General features: G+C 39.6%; 1 protein-coding gene across 3 annotated transcripts; it reads right to left on the bottom strand.

Annotated features, from left to right (window-relative positions):
* Window positions 1–355: 355 nt before the first annotated feature.
* On the bottom strand, window positions 356–14,163 carry POLE4 (DNA polymerase epsilon 4, accessory subunit). Of its 3 annotated transcripts, none has more exons than XM_090281601.1 (4): window positions 13,908–14,163; window positions 13,124–13,208; window positions 12,440–12,481; window positions 356–675 (listed from the first exon to the last, which is right to left on the bottom strand). In XM_090281601.1, exons 1-4 carry the CDS (start codon window positions 14,115–14,117, stop codon window positions 662–664), a joined length of 351 nt encoding a protein of 116 aa, XP_090137727.1. In that variant the 5' UTR covers window positions 14,118–14,163; the 3' UTR covers window positions 356–661. The 3 variants fall into 3 exon arrangements, with proteins under 3 accessions (XP_090137727.1, XP_090137729.1, XP_090137728.1); XM_090281603.1 differs by having other exon boundaries at window positions 654–675; window positions 13,135–13,208; XM_090281602.1 differs by lacking the exon at window positions 356–675 and having other exon boundaries at window positions 13,119–13,208.
* Between the last annotated feature and the right edge of the window lie 4,536 nt (window positions 14,164–18,699).

Genomic DNA, 18,699 nt, shown 5'->3' with positions numbered 1-18,699 from the left:
AATGTTTTAAAATTGTGGTTATAGTTGTATGTATCTGTAAATATACTAAAAAATATTGAAATATATACTTTAAATGGGTGAACTATATGGTATATGAATTATATCTCAACAAATATGTTAAATTTTTAATTAGTTTTAAACCTAGAATCACATTTGTTTGAACTTATGAAGACTTTAAGTGGTATACAGTAAATTCTGGAACCAGATTCTGGTGACATGCTGGAAAAATGAAGAACAAATAAAAGACTGAGATTTAGAATGGCTGGCAGAAAAGATGAGGAAGGTCTGTGACCAGGCACCGTAGCTCTCCAGTCATGGTGGCAAGAACAAAAGCAAGACTAGAAAACACACTAGCTTAAAGTTGACCACACATCTTTATTCTGGTCCCTACCATTCATTAAGCAACCTACACAAATTATTCCCTTTTTCTCTGCCTCAAGCAGCAGTAGCTGCATCCAGGCTGGAAATGGAAGACCACGGCAGTGGAAGATCTTGTAGAGAAAAACTACAGGTGAGATCTCTGTTTATTCTGGCTTTGGTGAAGTTAGAACAGGAAAAGCATATGTGGACTTTCCAAGGACTCTTCTTCAAAGCTGAGGCCAAAGCAGAGGGCAAACTGAAGGATGCAGGTAAAGGCTCACTGAAGTCCCCAGCTCAGCATTCAATCCAAAGTACCTAAAAAGACAAAGAGCAACATATAAAGCAAGGTGCCTCAAGAGTCGGATGAGTATAACAAACTGGGCAAAGTTAAAGTGAATACTGGTTTGGTGCTAGCAGTTCTCTAAGATCAAAACACTTGTTTGGATGAATATTCATCCAGAAGATCCTTGGGGAAAAAGATGTCAGTACAGAGAGTGGGCAATTGGGAATTAAGCATACTGGTCTGGAGAGTTAGAATCAGAGGTCGGAAAAGGCGTTAGAAGTTGTTGTGGTAGTTAATGAGCATTTGTGGACACCACACAAGGGGTAAGTGGTGCAAGATACATGAGATAAGTTCTCTAAGCAAAGAGTTCATAATTTTTTGAGAAAGTTCCAGTTCAAGACGGGCTACTGAGTCCACAAGTTTCCATGCCCTCCCATCCAATACATATTCCATTCAAAAGGGAAAAAGGCTTAAAAAAAGATATAACTCTACAACAAAGAATGGGGGAGGGGGAAGGGCATCAGCAGTTAAGAGATTTCAGCAAAAAGCTGAGTAACAGAAATCTGACTTAAGTATGTTAATAGATTATGCAGAAGAAAACTGAGCCCAGAATGAAAGAAGAAGGAGCTGCAGCAGAGGTGGGAGTCTGTCTGCCTAGGTGGCCCATGGGGAGGCTGCAGACAACAGGAATGATGAAAAGAGACAGAAACAGCTGGCCCCATCTCCCCACAACCCTCCCTGAATGCAGCACTACCAGAAAACAAAAATTTAAACCTAGCTTGGTAGGAAAATATCAGAGGGCTCTCTTCTAAAGAACTAAAGGAATTATCTTGAGAAGCAGAGCAGCTTGTGAAAATGATAGCTCCCCACTGTGAAGCTTTCTGCATCCTGGTCTTTTGGCGACCCCACTATAACATCTACTCTCACTCCTGCTCACACTAATAAAACTACTGGGAAAAACACACAGTTTCTAAACACTGCCTTATTCACTCATTTTTTAAAAGAATGAAAATTACCAGGCATTTGAAAAAATTCTACAGTGAGACCAAAATTTACTTATTTAAAAAACTGAGACTGTAAATTCCTGCTGAGATCAACTGAAAAAACTGATTAAACTTTTCAATCCTTTAGGCATTGAAGAAGCATCAAGACAAGACAAATCCAAAATCTAGAAAAGCCAAGAACAAAATAAACCCAGCCTTCAAAGCTGCTTTTGCCCTGACAATATTTGCCAATCCAAAAGACAGAACTGAGAAACTGCTATGATTTTGGCAGGCTCAGTGAACCAAGAATCAAATCCCAGAGTCTCCTCAAGTGTAAGGTCTGATCATCCATCCACCCCGCTTTTTTTTAAAGCTGGAGTCCCAAATGGCTATCCTCTCAAGTAAGGCAAAACCAGAATTAAATCTGCCCCCTCACCGACCTGCAATCAGGGTCCTATCACCATGGTGATCAAAGAATCCTCAAATCTTGGATTTGGATTAAGGAGTTCCTGCACTGATAAATGCCCCCTAGGTGCCATGCAGAAGCACATGAAAATCTTTGAAGAAAGATTTCATAATATAGGCCTCATATTATCCAACAAATGCACTTACTTTGTTTAAAGAAATAAAATACAAGCTTCAAAATGCCTGCAGAAAATATAATAAAAAGTGACAAAAATACATTTTTTTTCTCTTCTGAAATTTTTTTTAATATGCTTTATTGTTGATGCTATTAGTTGTCCCAATTTCTTTTCCCCTTGTTCTCCTCCACCCAGTGACTCCCCTCCCTCCAGTTGTCCCCCACCTCCTTAGCCCATGCCCATTGGTTGTGCATATAGTTCTTCTCAACATCTTCCTGTCTACTCCACTCCCTCCTACTATGCTTCTTAATTCCTGTACCATCTCCCTTCCTTTTCCCTCCCCGCTGACCTCCCCCCAAAAGGTTCCCCAAACCTGTAATTCTTTTCCCACTCTTGTTGCCTAGTTTGCCTTTGTTTCAATTCCCTAGCTTCTGTTTTTTGTTGTTGTGATACAGTTTTCATTTTAATGTTCATGGTTTTGATCCTCATTCTCCTAAACCAGTCCCTTTAACATTTCATACAACAGTGGTTTGGATCTGATGAACTCCTTCAGTTTTACTTTGTCCTGGAAGCACTTTCTCTGCCCTTCTATTCTGAATGACAGCTTCGCTGGATAAAGTAATCGTGGTTGTAGGTTTTTGCTTTTCATTGCTTTGAATATTTCTTGCCAGTCCCTTCTTGCCTGCAGAGTTTCTTTTGAGAAATCAGCTGATAGTCTTATTGGGACCCCTTTGTATGTAATTCTCTTCTCTCTTGCTGCTTTTAAGATTCTCTCTTTAACCTTAATTTTTGACATTTTGATTATAATGTGTCTTGGTGTGGTTCTCCCTGAGTCCAGTTTATTTGGAACTCTCCGTGCTTCCTGGACCTGTAAGTCTATATCCTTCTCAAAGTTAGGGAAGTTCTGCTTCATTATTTTTTCACATAATTTTTCAATTTCTAGTTCTTCTTCTTCACCTCCTGGCAGCCCTATGATTCGGATGTTGGCCCGCTTGTTGCTGTCGGATAAGTTTCTGAGCCTCTCCTCATTTTCCTCACCTCTCGTTTCCTCTTTCTGCACTGGTTGACTGTTTGTTCCTTCTCTATGTTCCGATTTGTTGATTTGATCACTGGTTTTCTTGCCCTCACCACTTGTTTCGTATGTGTTTTTGTTCATTTCAGCAGGACTAGCCTTCATTCATTCCTTATCTTGTTTAAGATCTGTTGTTAGGTCTGTAAGCGTTTTTATAACCAAAGCTCTGAACTGAGCCTCGGAAAGATTTCCTATCTGCTGCTTCGTTAGATGTTTGCTGTCTGGTCAGCTGTGTCACTGGGATCTCCATCATGATCTGTGCCATCCTGACAGTTTTGGGTTTACCTTTGCTTCCTGGACGAGGTTGTCACACCTCCTACACTACAGGGGGCAAAGCCCTGTGCACTCGTCACAACCAGGCAACCCGTCTCACCATGCTGTGATGTTTTCTGTGGGGCGTGGGGGTCCAAGATGGATTCCTGCCATTCACTCTCCACTGAAAGACTGGGAGCCTCCTCCTCCATCCCCATCCCCTCCAGGCCTCACAGTCCAAGGTAATGGAGGTCGGCCTCCCCAGCTTTGGAATAGTAAGCTGATGGGTCTGGTCTGCAGCCGTGGGTGCTCCTCAGGTGCTTCTCACCTCCCCTTAAATATGGGTGTCTGTGCTTACCGCTGTCCTGCCCCCATCGCTGCTGCTGCTGCTGCCGCGAACAGCACAGCTTGAACTCTCCTCCCGAGCTTCGCCCCTCCTACCTGTCTGGATGAGCACCACTTCTTTATAACTTCATACATTGGACTCCCATTTATTTTCTGGTACTTCTGGTTATTTCTGGTTTTGTGGTAGTTGTGTTCCTTCTTAGTTATGGAGGGAGATGGAGCGTGTCAGTCTAGGCCTCCATCTTGGCTGGAAGTCTCCTGTGTTTGCTTCCAGGTCCCACAGAGAGCTGTTGCTCCTACTACGTTGTAAGAGGCGAGCCTTAGGGATTCGTCAGTAACGGGCGACCTGTTTCACCATGTTGTGGCGCTGTCTGGATGAGTATTTCTTCTTTATATCTTTGTTTGCTGGACTTCCATGCACTTTGGTTTTCTGGAACTTCTGGTTGTTTCTAGTTTTGAGATAGCTGTATTCCTTCTTAGTTGTGGAGGGAGATGCAGCAAGTCTGTCTACGCCTCCATCTTGGCCAGGAATCCCTCCAAAAATACATTTAAAAAATAACCAAACAGAATTTTCAGAAATGAAAAATATAAAAACTGAAACTAAAAAAAATCAACAAAAAAGTTTAAAGAGGATAAGACCACTGAAGAGAGAACAAAAAAATTACACAGCATACATCATGGAGAGGGAAAATTATGGTTGAGTTTTAACATCCACTTAATGGGAATCCCGAAGAGAAAGGAGACAGAAAAATAACAAAAACAAAGTAGAGCCAATATTTCAACAGTTACTGGCTAAGAATTTTCCAGGACAGATTCACAGATTTAACAGCCTTAAGCAGACTACATAAGAAATCTATACCTAGATACATCAAAGGGAAACTACAAAAACAGCAAAGGTAAAGAGAAGATCTCAAAACTATACAGAAATAAAAGGATGAATTAATTCCAAAAGAATAACAGACTAACACATAATTTCTCAACAGAAACAACAGAAACCAAAACAAGTAGAATAATAGCTTCAACGTGCTAAAATGAAAAAGAAAAAGGCAGCTACCAAAAGACCCAAATTAAAGGAAGTTCTAAAGGATTTATTTCAGGAAGAAAGAAAATGGTCACAAATGAAGGATGAGAAATACAGAAAGAAAAGAAGTGCAAAGATAGTAGTAAATATACAGGTAATTTTATATATCATTGCTTGTGTAGTATACCAATAATAATGCCTTATGTCAATTAACAAAGACAAAAAAATGAAACAAAAATACATGACATTAACACACGTGTGGCAGAAGGCTTACAAATAGAGCGAATAGATTCTAAGATCCCATTTTGTTGAGACTGAGGGGAAAGGTACTGACATTAGACTTTGATAAATTAAGGATGCATGAAGTACCCGATAGAGCAACAACTAAAATAATAAAACTAACTAACTAGAACAGCTAACTTCCAAAATGATAGAGGAAAAAATTGGAATAATAAATTATACTCAAAAAAGGGGAGCAAAAATGAAGAGAAAAAATAAAACACAGGCAAGGCAAATAGAAAGCACAAAATGAGATAGATTTAAACCTATATATATCACTAATTACATCAGATATAAAGTACCTGTATGTGCCATTTAAAGACTGTCAGTCTGAATTTTAAAAAATAATCCAATTATACACTATTTGCAAAGATGTGGAAAGGTAAAAAAAAAAAAATTAAAAACATATACCATGCAAATAATTTAAAAAAGAAAGCTGGCAAGCTTTTATAATATTAGACAGAATAGACTTTAAGGCACAAAGCACTGCTAGAAATAACAATGGTCAATTTATAAGTGTAAGAGACTTAAATACTAATAATATATAATATTAAATGTATGTATACCTAATCACAGCCCTGGCTGGTTTGGCTCAGTGGATTGAGCGTCGGCCTGCGAGCTAAGTGTCGCTGGTTCGATCTTCCAGTCAGGGCACATCAGAGAAGGAAAACTCTGATTCCAAAAAACCTCCGCTGCCTTGCGGCATACCTCTTCAGGGGAAAGGCTAAGGGAGTAAACCCCGACAGAAAATCCGGAGCCGGAGTCCCTAAGGCGGTTTGACGTTGTAGTCAACACCGGCAACTCCTGCGGCGCACCTGAAGCCAAGCTGTATTGACTCCGTCTTTCCCTTGGGCCCTTCAGCTGCGAAGAGAGGGGGGGGTCTGCTGCATGGGCAACAGCAGACCCTCCATATCACCCTGCCCAGGCTCTGTAGCTTCAGCTTCACTGGAGAGGACACTCCAGCGTCATCACAAGATGTCGATTCAACACGGGAGGAGACAGATACCGTGTCACTCCCGAGTCGGACTGCACAGCCATTCTCGGCGGTGCAGATAGACTCTTAAGAAGCTACACCATCGTCTCTCGAGACGGACGGCTGCCGACGACGACGACGATACCTAATCACATGGTCTCATAATATATAAAGAAAAAATAGACCCAGAAATATAAGTATAAATAGTCCACAATCATAGCAGACTTTAACACACAACTCTCAAAAGCTGATTAACTAAGTGGACAAGAGAAATCCCGTAAGAACACAAAATCTGAATTCTGTAATAACCAAACTTGACAATGCACCTAACAACTACAGAATATACATTTTCTTCAGGAACACACAAAACATGCACAAGGTTGGCCATACACTGGGGTCATACCTCAAATTTCAAATATTCCAAAGGACAGAAATAATAGAGTACATCTTTTGAAAACAATGCAATTATCATTAACAACAAAAAAGAGAACTATAAAATTCTCACATTTTTGGAAATTAAGAAATATTCATCTAAATAATCCACAGGCCCAAAAAATCAATTTAAAAACATTTCAAACCAAATAATAATAAGAGTATCTATTCAAATGTGAGATACAGTCAAATGTGAGATATAGCAGAGACTAGTGGGAAATGTATAACTTAAAATGTGTATAATAGAGAAAAAGCCTAAAAATTAAAAAACTAAAAATCTATCTCAGGAAGTTGGAAAAGAGCAATAAACTAAACACCAAAGTAAAAGAGAAGAAATAATAAAGAGCATAACTAATAAAATATAAAACAGAATTAACAGAATTATATGTTAGAATAAACAAAGCCAACGGCTGGTTCTTTGAAAAGACTAAGAAAATTGATAAACCTCTAGTGAAAGTGATCGAGAAAAAATGTTTGATAACTCCAAGAATAAAAAAGGGGATGTCAATAAATACCTAATATATGTTACAAAGATAATAAAAGTATATTGTGAAAAATTTTATACCAATAAGCTAGAAAATTTAGATATACAAATATACAAATTCCTAAAAAAACTCTAACTCCTTGCGGGAGGGGAGAATGTCTCATGAAAATAAAGAGCAACAGAATAGTTCTAAAACCATTCCAAAAACTGCATCAAAAATAAAAAACCTTCCCATGAAGAAAATTCCAGGCTCAGATGGCTTCCTTGGTGAATTCCACTAAACAGTCAAAGAAGAAATCATTCTAAGTTTACAAAAAGTTTTCCAGAGAACAGACTTTTAAAAAAAGAGAGGGAGAAGTATATTCTCCATCTAATTTGAATGAGGTCCACATATAGCATGAAAAAATCCCAATCTCTCATAAACATGATGTAACAGTTGCATTCTGATAATCTACACACACACACACACACACACACACACACACACACACAAACCTACAGTAAGCCTAATTACTGGGAAAACAGTAAATGCTTTCCCTTTGACATCAAGATGCTCGCTATCACTACTTCTACTCAATACTACTAAAGATTCTAGCCAGTGCATTATGGCAAGAAAAATTTAAAAGGTAAGAATTAAAAAGAATGTCACAAAAATGTCATTACTGGCAGATATTACTGTGTGATTAAGGAAATCGAAAAGAATAAACAAATCATTAGAATAAAAGTTAAGCAACAGACTAGGTGCAAAATTAACGAGAATGTCTTCATGACCTTGGGTTAGGGAAAAATTTGTTACTAAACAGGACACAAATAACATTATCTATATAAAGTGAAAATCATAAACCAGTAAAATATATGTGTCTCTTACATACTGAATAAGATTCTACTCAGAATATATATGTATTATTATAAATCAATAATAAAAGACAAAATATCTAAAAGAAAAACAGGACAAACCCCCATAAAAAGAAATGGACATGCATATAAAAAGGTGCTCAATGTCATTAGTAATCAGGGCAATGCAAATTAAAACCACAATGCAATTTTTACTTACATTCCTACCAGGTTGACAAAAATCAAAAACTCTAATAATACCAAGTGTTGGTAACGAGAATTACCATATATTACTGGTATAAATGTGAATCAGCTATACAGGATGTTCAGCAATACCTACAAAAGGGAGATACACATATCCTATGTCCCAGCAATTTTATACACACACATACATACACCCCCAAAGAAAAGCATACAAGAATGTTCATAGCAAATAGTTCATAATAGCACAATATCCAAATATCAATATTGTGGTATTGTCATATAATGGCATGCCATATAGCAAAGAAAATGAACAAACTAGATAGACATATATACTACCACAAAGATGAATCTCATAAATGAATTAACCTAAAGAAAACATCTATATTTATGGATACATGCTTATGTAGTAAAATTATAAAGAAAATAAAAGAAGTAATTATCAAAAAGTCAGGATACAGTTATGTCAGGACAGGTCATGGCAAGATATATAATAAAGAAGGATATATAGAGCTTCTAGGGGCTGACAATAGTATTCTATTTTTGTCCCATCAGTTACAATTGCTGTTCATTTTGTTATTTATCGACTTTACATTTGTTTGTGTTATATTTCATAATGAAAGACTTACAAAAGAATATATATTTGCATAAAATACCCAGAAAATTACAGAGCCTAATAATAGTTGCCTGCAGGGAAGGGACCTGTATGAGGTATTAAGGGACAGAAAGGATAGAGACAGACTGTCACATTTCACAGTACTGTTTTTCAACCTCTACATTCAACTTACAGATAAAACATGGAATATTTAATTCTGATGATATAAATGTTATCAGCTTCAACAATGTCAAAGAATAAGTACACATGACACAAAGCAAGAGATAGAAGTGGGCTAAAAACATGAAAGGAAAAGAAAGGTACAATAATAGTCATACCTTATGAAGTGGGGAGACAAGAAATATGTTGAAAGTTGGGTACAACAAAAAACAGATGTTTTAGTGTGTTATATAATCTGTAAAAATAATGCTACAACTACCAAAAAACAGGAAGGAAGGAAGAGATTTATGTGTTAATATAGGTTAGCCAAAACTTCATTTATTATAGAAGGAACTGATAACATCTGCAGTTGGTAAATCAAGGAGGAAGCATATAATTTAGAAATATAAGTAGCCACCTGAAAGCTAAAAACAAAAACAAAAAGGGGAGAGGCAACAGCTGCATTTCATTATATGCCATTAGGTAACTTTGATTTTTAAGCATGCACACATATTGTCTTGATTAAAAGAAAAAAAATAATTTTCTACTTAGAGCATACACATCTAAAGACATAAGGACAGGACTTCCAGCCAAGATGGAGGCCTAGACTGACACGCTCCATCTCCCTCCACAGCTAAGAAGGAATACAACTACCGCAAAACCAGAAATAACCAGAAGTTCCAGAAAATAAAGCTACATGGAAGTCCAACATATGAAGTTATAAACAAGTGGTACTCGTCCGGAAAGGTAGGAGGGGCGAAGCTGGGGCAGAGAGGTCAAGCTATGCTGGCGACAGCAGCTGTGCTGATGGCGGCAGGACAGTGGTAAGCACAGACATCCGTATTTAAGGGGAGGTGAGAAGTGCCTGGGGAGCTCCCCTGGCTGCAGACCAAACCAGTCAGCTAGCTATTCCAACGCCGGACAAGGCAGATCCCCACTGTCTCGGACTGTGAGGGCTGGAGGGCGTGGGGATGGAGGAGGAGGCTCCCAGTCTCTCAGTGGGGAATGAACAGCAGGAATCCATCTTGGACCCCCACCCCCACACAAAGTGTCAGTGTGGTGAGAAGGGTCACCCGGTAGTGACAAGTGCATGGGGCTCTGACCCCTATAGCGTAGCAGGTGTGACAGTCCCACCCAGGAAGCAAAGGTAAACACAAAACTGTCAGGATGGTACAGATCATGATAGAGATCCCAATCACGCCGCTGACCAAACAGCAAACATATGATCTATTGGACCAGCAAATAGGAAATCTTTCTGCGGCTCAGTTCAGAGCTCTGGTGATAAGAAAGCTTACAGATCTAACAGCGGATCTTAAACAAGATGGAGAAGGAATGAAGGCTAGTCCTGTTGAAATGAATGTAAATACATATGAAATAAGTGGTGAGGGAAGGAAAACCAGGGATCAAATCAACAAATTGGAACATAGGGAAGGAACAAACAGTCAACCAGTGCAGAAAGAGGAAACGAGAGGTGAGGAAAATGAGGAGAGGCTCAGAAACTTATCCGACAGCAATAAGTGGGCCAACATCCGAATCATAGGGCTGCCAGGAGGTGAAGAAGAAGAACTAGAAATTGAAAAATTATGTGAAAAAATAATGAAGCAGAACTTCCCTAACTTTGAGAAGGATATAGACTTACAGGTCCAGGAAGCACGGAGAGTTCCAAATAAACTGGACTCAGGGAGAACCACACCAAGACACATTATAATCAAAATGTCAAAAATTAAGGTTAAAGAGAGAATCTTAAAAGCAGCAAGAGAGAAGAGAATTGCATACAAAGGGGTCCCAATAAGACTATCAGCTGATTTCTCAAAAGAAACTGCAGGCAAGAAGAGACTGGCTAGAAATATTCAAAGTAATGAAAAGCAAAAGCCTACGATCACAATTGCTCTATCCAGCGAAGCTGTCATTCAGAATAGAAGGGCAGAGAAAGTGCTTCCAGGACAAAGTAAAACTGAAGGAGTTCATCAGATCCAAACCACTGTTATATGAGATGTTAAAGGGACTGGTTAAGGAGAATGAGGATCAAAACCATGAACATTAAAATGAAAACTGTATCACAACAACAAAAAACAGAAGCTAGGGAATTGAAACAAAGGCAAACTAAGTAGGCAAAGAGAATGTGAAAAGAATTATAGGTATGGGGAACATATTGGGGGGAGGTCAGCAAGAAGGGGTAAGTGGGGAAAGGGAGGGAGATGGTATAGGAATTAAGAAGCATAGTAGGAGGGAGTGGAGTAGACAGGAAGATGTTGAAAATAACTATGCACAACCAATGGGCATGGACTAAGAGGGGGGAACAACTGGCAGGAGGGGGGTCACTGAGTGGAGGGGAACAAAGGGAAAAGAAATTGGGACAACTGTAACAGCATAAACAGTAAAGCATATTAAAAAAATAATAAAATAAAGACATAAGGACGTTTTACCAGATACAAAATAATATACTAAACCACAAGGGCTAAAATGGCCAAAACTCTGATCTATTAATGTAATACCACACAGAGGATTCAATTACTAAGATTATTGGATTGGAACATGAAAATGAACTCATCTAACACTCAATAAATGGCATTTATTAGAAATCCAAGCTAAGCACCAGGCCATGGCAGAGGCTGGGATGGAAAATTGCATAAGATCTCTCCAGTTCTATTCCTGGCATCCTCCAATTTATTATCTGCAGGGCACTAGTGCTATGCCTTTAAAATACAAATCTGATCATATTACTCATGTCTGAAGAGCCGGTAATTAAAAATGAGCAGTAAAGTAGGCTCCCAACATTTTTGATTGGAAACCTTATAGGAAGTCAGTTCCAAGAAGTTGCCTGTCTTAGGCAGGCAGCTAACAAGTCATTTTTAAGAATAGGTAAACAAACAGAGAGACTTAAGAAAACTCTACAAATGAAGAAAATACTTGAAGCTGGTCATGGGAATTTACCTATGAAGACACTTAAAAGAATATATCAAAAGGGCCAGGGGCTTAGATTGATATAAAGATGTAAAACAAAGGTATGAATATAATAAAAAAAATCAAGAAAAGATTTCAAAGGTAATGAGGCTTGAAGGAGATAATGAGAATACATTGGAATATGTGTAAGAAAAAGTAAACTGATCAGATTTAGAAATTAAGTAGTAGAAATAGTTCTACGAGAAGGTAGCTAAAATGAGGTATTTCAAATATTTGCTATTACAATGTCAAGTTTTAGACAGTACATGAGTTAATCTAAAATTCCAAAGAATAAATAGATACAGGCAAGTACAGAATCTCTGCAGCAAAATAATCACTTACCACAGATTGTTGAAGAAAAAGAAACAAGAAGTAACCCTTTAAATGTTGGCAACTGTTTCTGATTTCCAGCGATTTGAGGCGGACAATTTGTATTTAGGGGGAGAGCAAAGTAGGAATTAAACATCGGAATCCATCTATTGAGACAGTTTTTCCTATCTCAATAGGAAGCAGGGAGAAAGAATGATCCCTACAGAAACAAGGAAGAACCAACCATGCCTCCATTTTATATAAGGTTTTGAAGTCAGATCATTAGCATGGAAAGGACCACTGGAGATAATTACCCACTGGTAGAGAACTTACCTTCCAGAAAAGCAAATTCATCCACGGCTTCTATTGCATTATCTGAAACACAAGGTAAAGGAACATCAGCCCCCGAGAGGCACAACCCACACACTGAAGGGGCCAAGAGACTTTATGCAAATCAGGAAATTTATAAAATTTGTCCCTTTGTTATCTTGAGATCCATTTCTACTCCACCACCAAATCTTACCTATCAGTTCTCTCTCTATAATAGCAAGAAAAGCTGGGCAAATACTGACTACTGTATTCAATGAAGGGAAACTCTGTGCTCTGGGTATCATGAGGGAACAGTTTGGCAATAGAGCATGGAAAGTGAGAATATGATATACATGAACGCTTACACATGTATGATGGTTACCACCTAGAAAGAAGAGTCAGAAATTAAACCTCCAATTTCTAGGGGAAAAAGAAACGTCAAGCCTGGTACAATATGGTAGAAAGCATCAAGAGGTCTATTCAGCTTTGGCAACAGTTAGACTCCTTTTCTTCTCTGCCCCAACCACTCAAAGCAGACCCTCTAAAGATAGGGCTTCTGGCACCATGGCAATCCAACAGAAAACATAGAGAGAGACCCTGTCGCATCAGGCATCATTTTTCAGTGATGCTTTCTTAACCAGTGAGAGAGAAAACTTCACCCAGCCTCCCATGTCAGCCTCCCCAGTACAAATACCACACTGACACTACCCAAATCTCGCCTCTGGAGGGTTTTCCTCTTTCCTTGTTGAGCACAGCAGTACGCATCTTTTGCAATAGTCTCCACAAACAGTTCCTGTGGAGCAAACAGACGTGTACAGTAAGCTCTCCCTTAACCTTCTGAGATGTTAAGTGAAATACCATGTAACAAAGCCAATTTTACCATAGGGTCAATGATATAAACAACAGTTCAGTTCCTATGACAACTCATCAACATGAGATGAAAACGATGTTGAACAAAAACACAGTTACTTGAGACTCTGCTGTATTAATGGGTACTAGCACTAGTTTTGTGAGTGTTCCTATTTGTGAATAGGGTCAGGGGTCAAAGGGGGCTCGCATGACTAGGGAGGTTCTCAGGGAAGCTGAAGGTTGTCCTGGACCTCCTAAAGGTCTATTCCGCGCCCCCTTCCCGAAGTAGTCCATGACCCGTCCCTCCGCCCTCATTTGCAAACCCGCCACTCCCTCATTCACTTGAGACTCCTACGAAATCTGTGGTAGACACTGGAGATGCAAATTGAAGCCGTTGTCCACGCCCTCAGGACGAGGCAGCTGTGCTAACACTGCTGTGTATAACACTTCTCCCGTCCTCCCCTCCTGCACTCACATCTCACAAGCCTGCCCTGGCACCTCTCACTTCCGGGCCTTCAGCACACCCTACCCAGACCCTCTTCTTCCCGCTGCTCCACCCTGACTCCGGCCCCCGCCGCCGCTGGTCCCGCCCCCCGCCACGTTCTCCGCCCCCATCCTCGTGCCCCTCGTTCTCCCAGCGCACCGCCGCTCGTGCCAGAATAAAGATGGCTTCCTGTCCTGCGAGCGTCACGTCGGGATCCGCCTTAACCAGAGCCTTCACCCGTGCCAGAGGCAGCCTGGAGAGACGAGCCCCGGGTGCACTCGTCGGGGCTTGCGGCTGTGAGGCCCCTCCTTCCACACTGCACGCCTCCTCCTCGCGGGCCGTCCCGCTTCCAGCAGCCGGCGCCGCCATCCAGGAACCGACCGTACTGCGCGCGGCCGCCGACTGTGCGCGCGCATGCGGCGCCAGCCCCTTTCCCGCGCGCGGTGGGGGCCACGCCCTCTGTGGGCGCGAGGCCCCGCCCCTCGCCCCTCCAGTCTCTCCTAGGAATCCTGTCTTGTGGGAGCCTGATGAGTTGGAACCCTGCGCACTGTGTGGCTGCCTTATAGGTGCCGCCGCACCTCACTGCCACTGGACTGTAGTGGCCTCCTTTTCGGGTCACGGTGACCTACCGGTGCTGTCCGGCCTAGTTGAGCCCAGGCACCGCCCCTTAGTTGGTGAATGAGGTCTGGGATGTGCTGGTGCTGGGAGGAGCGCTCAGATCTGGAGAAACCCAGACGGGACGCTCAAGAGTCTTGGTCATCGCAGATTGATACTCCTGCGAGGAGAGCCCAGAGGGAGGAGAGAGTACCGAGGAGGGCGCGAAATTTGGACCAGGTTCAAAGAGAACAAGATGCTCTTGAGTAAGGGATAAGACTTTGGCATGCAAAAATGGAAGCAGCTCAGTCTAGACAGGAAGCCACAAGAAAGAGGCATAGAGGCGGGAAAACAAGACGTGGCGCTCACAAGGCACATACATTTATTCAGTCAAGAGCTGCATCACAGCATTGCTTCTCAAACTTTGTTCGCAGGATCCTTTACACACTTAGAATTTATTGAAGACCCGAAAAGAGATTTTGTTTCTGTAGGTTATATTGATATTTATTGTATTAGAAATTAAAACAGGTTTAAAATATTCACTTGAAATAATGAATACATTACATGTTAACATTTTTGTGACAAGTAACTTATTTTTTTGAATTCATGAGAAGACTTTTAATGCCTGGGTTAGACAACTGAATTCTCTTGTGTGTCTCTATATTAACGTTATCACTTTTCACATAGACCTGGAAAACTCCACCACATCTTATTGAGGTAATGAGAATGAAACAGCAAGTAACCTCTTCATATTATTAATGCTACTGAACTTTAGCTGTTTCTTTTAGTGTCTTTCTAGAGAAACCACCAAGCTTCCTCCCAGAGCCCCTTCAGCAGCCAGGCCAAACAAGATCAGACTAGTTTCCATGGCTCTAGTCTGTGCAGAACAACTATCCTTGCCCAGCAGATGAACGTTTGTTGTAAAAGGGCCCAATAGGCCACCCCCCAATCATGCTAGCTAACCATTTTCTACACATGTAATATGAAGAGACATGAAGCCTGGCTGCCCTGCATGGAATCAAAGACTTTCTTAAAGACTACCCAATCATCTCCTCTCTAAAGCAGCCTCACCCCTTCCTCACCACCATAAAAGTCACTAGTAGTTTGCTGGTGGGACAGACTGATTTGAGCCTCAGCTCTGATCTCCTTTTGTGGCTTTCTCAAAATAAATCCTCTCTGCAAAAGATCTCTGCCTCTGGGTTTGACTTTTCAGTTGTACAAAAGCCAACAAACCCACTTACCTGGATTGGTTACATTAAGAAAATAGTTTTGACTTCATGGACCCCTAAAAGTGGTCTCTCAGAACAAGCACACACATACCCCCATTGGCCTCCACAACACATTAAGGAAGAGCTGATGTTTGCAATAATAGGTTTAATCTAAGTCAATTCTGTTTAAATAGCTCTCGTTTTTAAGCACTTACTATGTGCATGGTTCAGTGCTTTATATTTATGTATATAATATTGACTTACATTATTTTCATAATACCCTATATGAAATAGGTAATATTTTAACCTTGTTTTACAATTGAGAAAATTGAGACAGATGGTTAATTCACTGAAAAAGAGAGTGGAAAAATAAAGCAGTCACTATAATCAATCTGCTAAATTACTAAAATTAAGTAGGTTCAGGTATGAGAAAACAATTATATTCTTGTTTTAACTAGCCTGGGAACTTAAACTTTTTGCAGTCCTGCATCAATGTCTGGATATACATCAAACCTCCAGATAACCTTCTGATTACTCCCTGAAGAACTAAGGAAAGAATATTCATGTGTACAAACTTCCTGATATCCATTATCCAAACCATCTGACATCCATTATCTACACCACCAGTCATCTAGAGGATTACTACCTTGGACCAATCCAGAAGCTAAGAATACAGGATTGATTTTTCTCAACTGTACTTTTTACTTAAGGACCCTTAGCCTTGCTTTCTTCTTCAGAACACTCTGGGTATTGCTTAATTGTGTTTACAGGTTGCCAAACCTAAGACCCTTGAATAAATCTTTATCACTTATTTCTAGTCAAAGCCTCGTGATTTCATGTATGCTTGGTTGATGTCACTGACAAGTGAATGTGATGAAGCCAAAATGAGGTTGAATTAGGTAATATCTGAAATCACTCTCCATTCCAAATGATGTAGTAAACTCTATTGACTGAATTAGCAGAACAAGAAGCCTTGGCTGAGATTACAATTTTCAGAAGGGGATCTGAATCACTGAAATTTTCACTGCAGCCTCCTTTAAGTCCTGAGTCCATCTTCAGATCACATTTGTGGACACTCCTGTACTTGGAAAGCTTCACACAAAATTTATAAAAGCATGGCCATTTTCTTGTGTCACTTACAGTAGGACACTTCATGAAGTGGTATTTCAATTATGTCAAAGTACGTAAGTACTAATGGCGGCCTAAATTCTGAGTTAACACAATAAAAGTTTACTACTGTGTGGGTAGGATTCATTAAGACTTCCTGAATGTTCTAAGTCAAATTGGTTTTTGGAGGATTCTCTCTTTAACCCCCCTCCCCATTTTCTCTCATTTATTCATATTTTCCCTACTTTCTTCCATTTCTTCCTCTTCCCCTCCCTTTTCTCCCCACAATGCCTATTTTTTCCTCATCACATGACTAGTTTATCATTTGGTCCAGCCCCATACTCCTTTCCCTGGTTTTACTATGACTAACAGAAAGAGGTTTATATAGACCACACAGGACTTTCTGTCTATGAGCATTGAAAGGCACTAAATCGTTAAAAAAGTGAATCGTGTTTTTACTGTCTTTGAAATTCAGTGGCAAAAGAGCAGAAGAAACAAAGACAAAGCTCAAAAAAGCTACACATAAAAGAAGTTTGCATATTAATCCGTAGACAAAAGACTAAAATTATCTTTAAAATGCTACAAGAAGAAAATGCAAAAAAGAAATGTCATATGAACATTTTATGTAATAAACTAATAGTTAAAGAAAACTTCTCATCTACCCTCCTGGGGTAAGAGTTCTATCAATTAGATGTGTGCTTAAAAGAAACCAACAACACTTCATTTCTAAATTATTTTTTTAATTATTATAAGTGTTGTTAAAATATGAAAGTCAACTGAGTAAATTTTAAAGATCTGATTGTCTTTATTAAATGATTCATGAATTGGGCAGCATCCAACCCAGTAGGTAGAAAGGAGCTCTGAGGAGCTGTACAAAATGAAAGACTTTTATAGACAGAAGGAAGCAGGAACAAGAAGGCTGACTAGGCAAAAAAAAAAAAAAAAGCAGGTTGATTATTGCATGGTTACTTTCCTCTAGCGGATGGTAGGAGTCTATCAGACAGATTACCTAACTAGTGCTTCTGGGAAAGCTGAAACTGTCTCAGTTTGGTGATGTGGTACTTGGCAAAGTGACTCTGTTTGGGGCCTGTTGTCCTATTTTTAAAGGACAAAATTCAGCTGGGTAAATTTTAAAGATTTTACTGGTTTTATTTAATGATGTATGAATCAGGCAGCATCCAATCTAGCAGATAGAAAACAGCTCTGAAGAGCTCTATGAGACAAAAGATTTTTATAGACCAAAGGGAACAGAAACAAGAAAGTTATACTGCTCATTTGCTGATTGGTTAAAACAAGTTTAGTTATCTGGAGCAAAAGGAAATCTTGGAATGAGGCTAGGTAATTTGTGCTGAGCCAGCAAGCATTGATTGACCCATACCTTCCTTTTCTGGAAGAGCCAAGCATAGAAACTTAGTTAAGCTTTGGTTTGCTGACATGGGCCTTAGCATGAGCAACTCCATCTTGGGCCTGATTTGGTTACTTTAACATATGTACATATATGTATATATATTTATGTGTATATATATTTACATATATCTATACATCCATAAATAGAGACATACATATTTGTAGAGTCAAATGTTAATTCAAATGGATAACAGATGGTATGCTAAGGTAAAAAATAAATAATGCATAGGACTATTTAAAAGGGAAAAAAAAAGTATCATGAGCTTGGCCATAGAAACCTTGAGATGCAGGAATTGCTGAATCACTTAAAAGCCAAATCATCAGAAAGAGAAAGCATATTCAGAAAAGAAAAGGGAAAAACAAAATAAAATTAAAAAGGAAGGAAAATTTTTCTACCATAGCAAAATTGTAAATAAAGAAGAAATGGTTCACAAAGAGTGGCTGAGGGTATGAATTTAACTGTGTAGTCGAAAACATACCTGGTGAATAAATATACCCACCTAGATCAAAGGCCATCAAGATAAAACCCATTTCCCCTTCTTCCAGAACAGATCAGGTTCTGAAGAATATTGAGATAGTTCCAATCATCACTCCAACAGCAAACAGGGCCTGACCAGGCCAAACATAAATGAGGA

The sequence above is a fragment of the Furipterus horrens genome, unplaced genomic scaffold (assembly GCF_987537825.1).
Source record: "Furipterus horrens unplaced genomic scaffold, mFurHor1.1.pri manual_scaffold_6, whole genome shotgun sequence".
Lineage (NCBI taxonomy): Eukaryota > Metazoa > Chordata > Mammalia > Chiroptera > Furipteridae > Furipterus > Furipterus horrens.
This window is presented reverse-complemented; position numbering and strand designations above follow the sequence as displayed.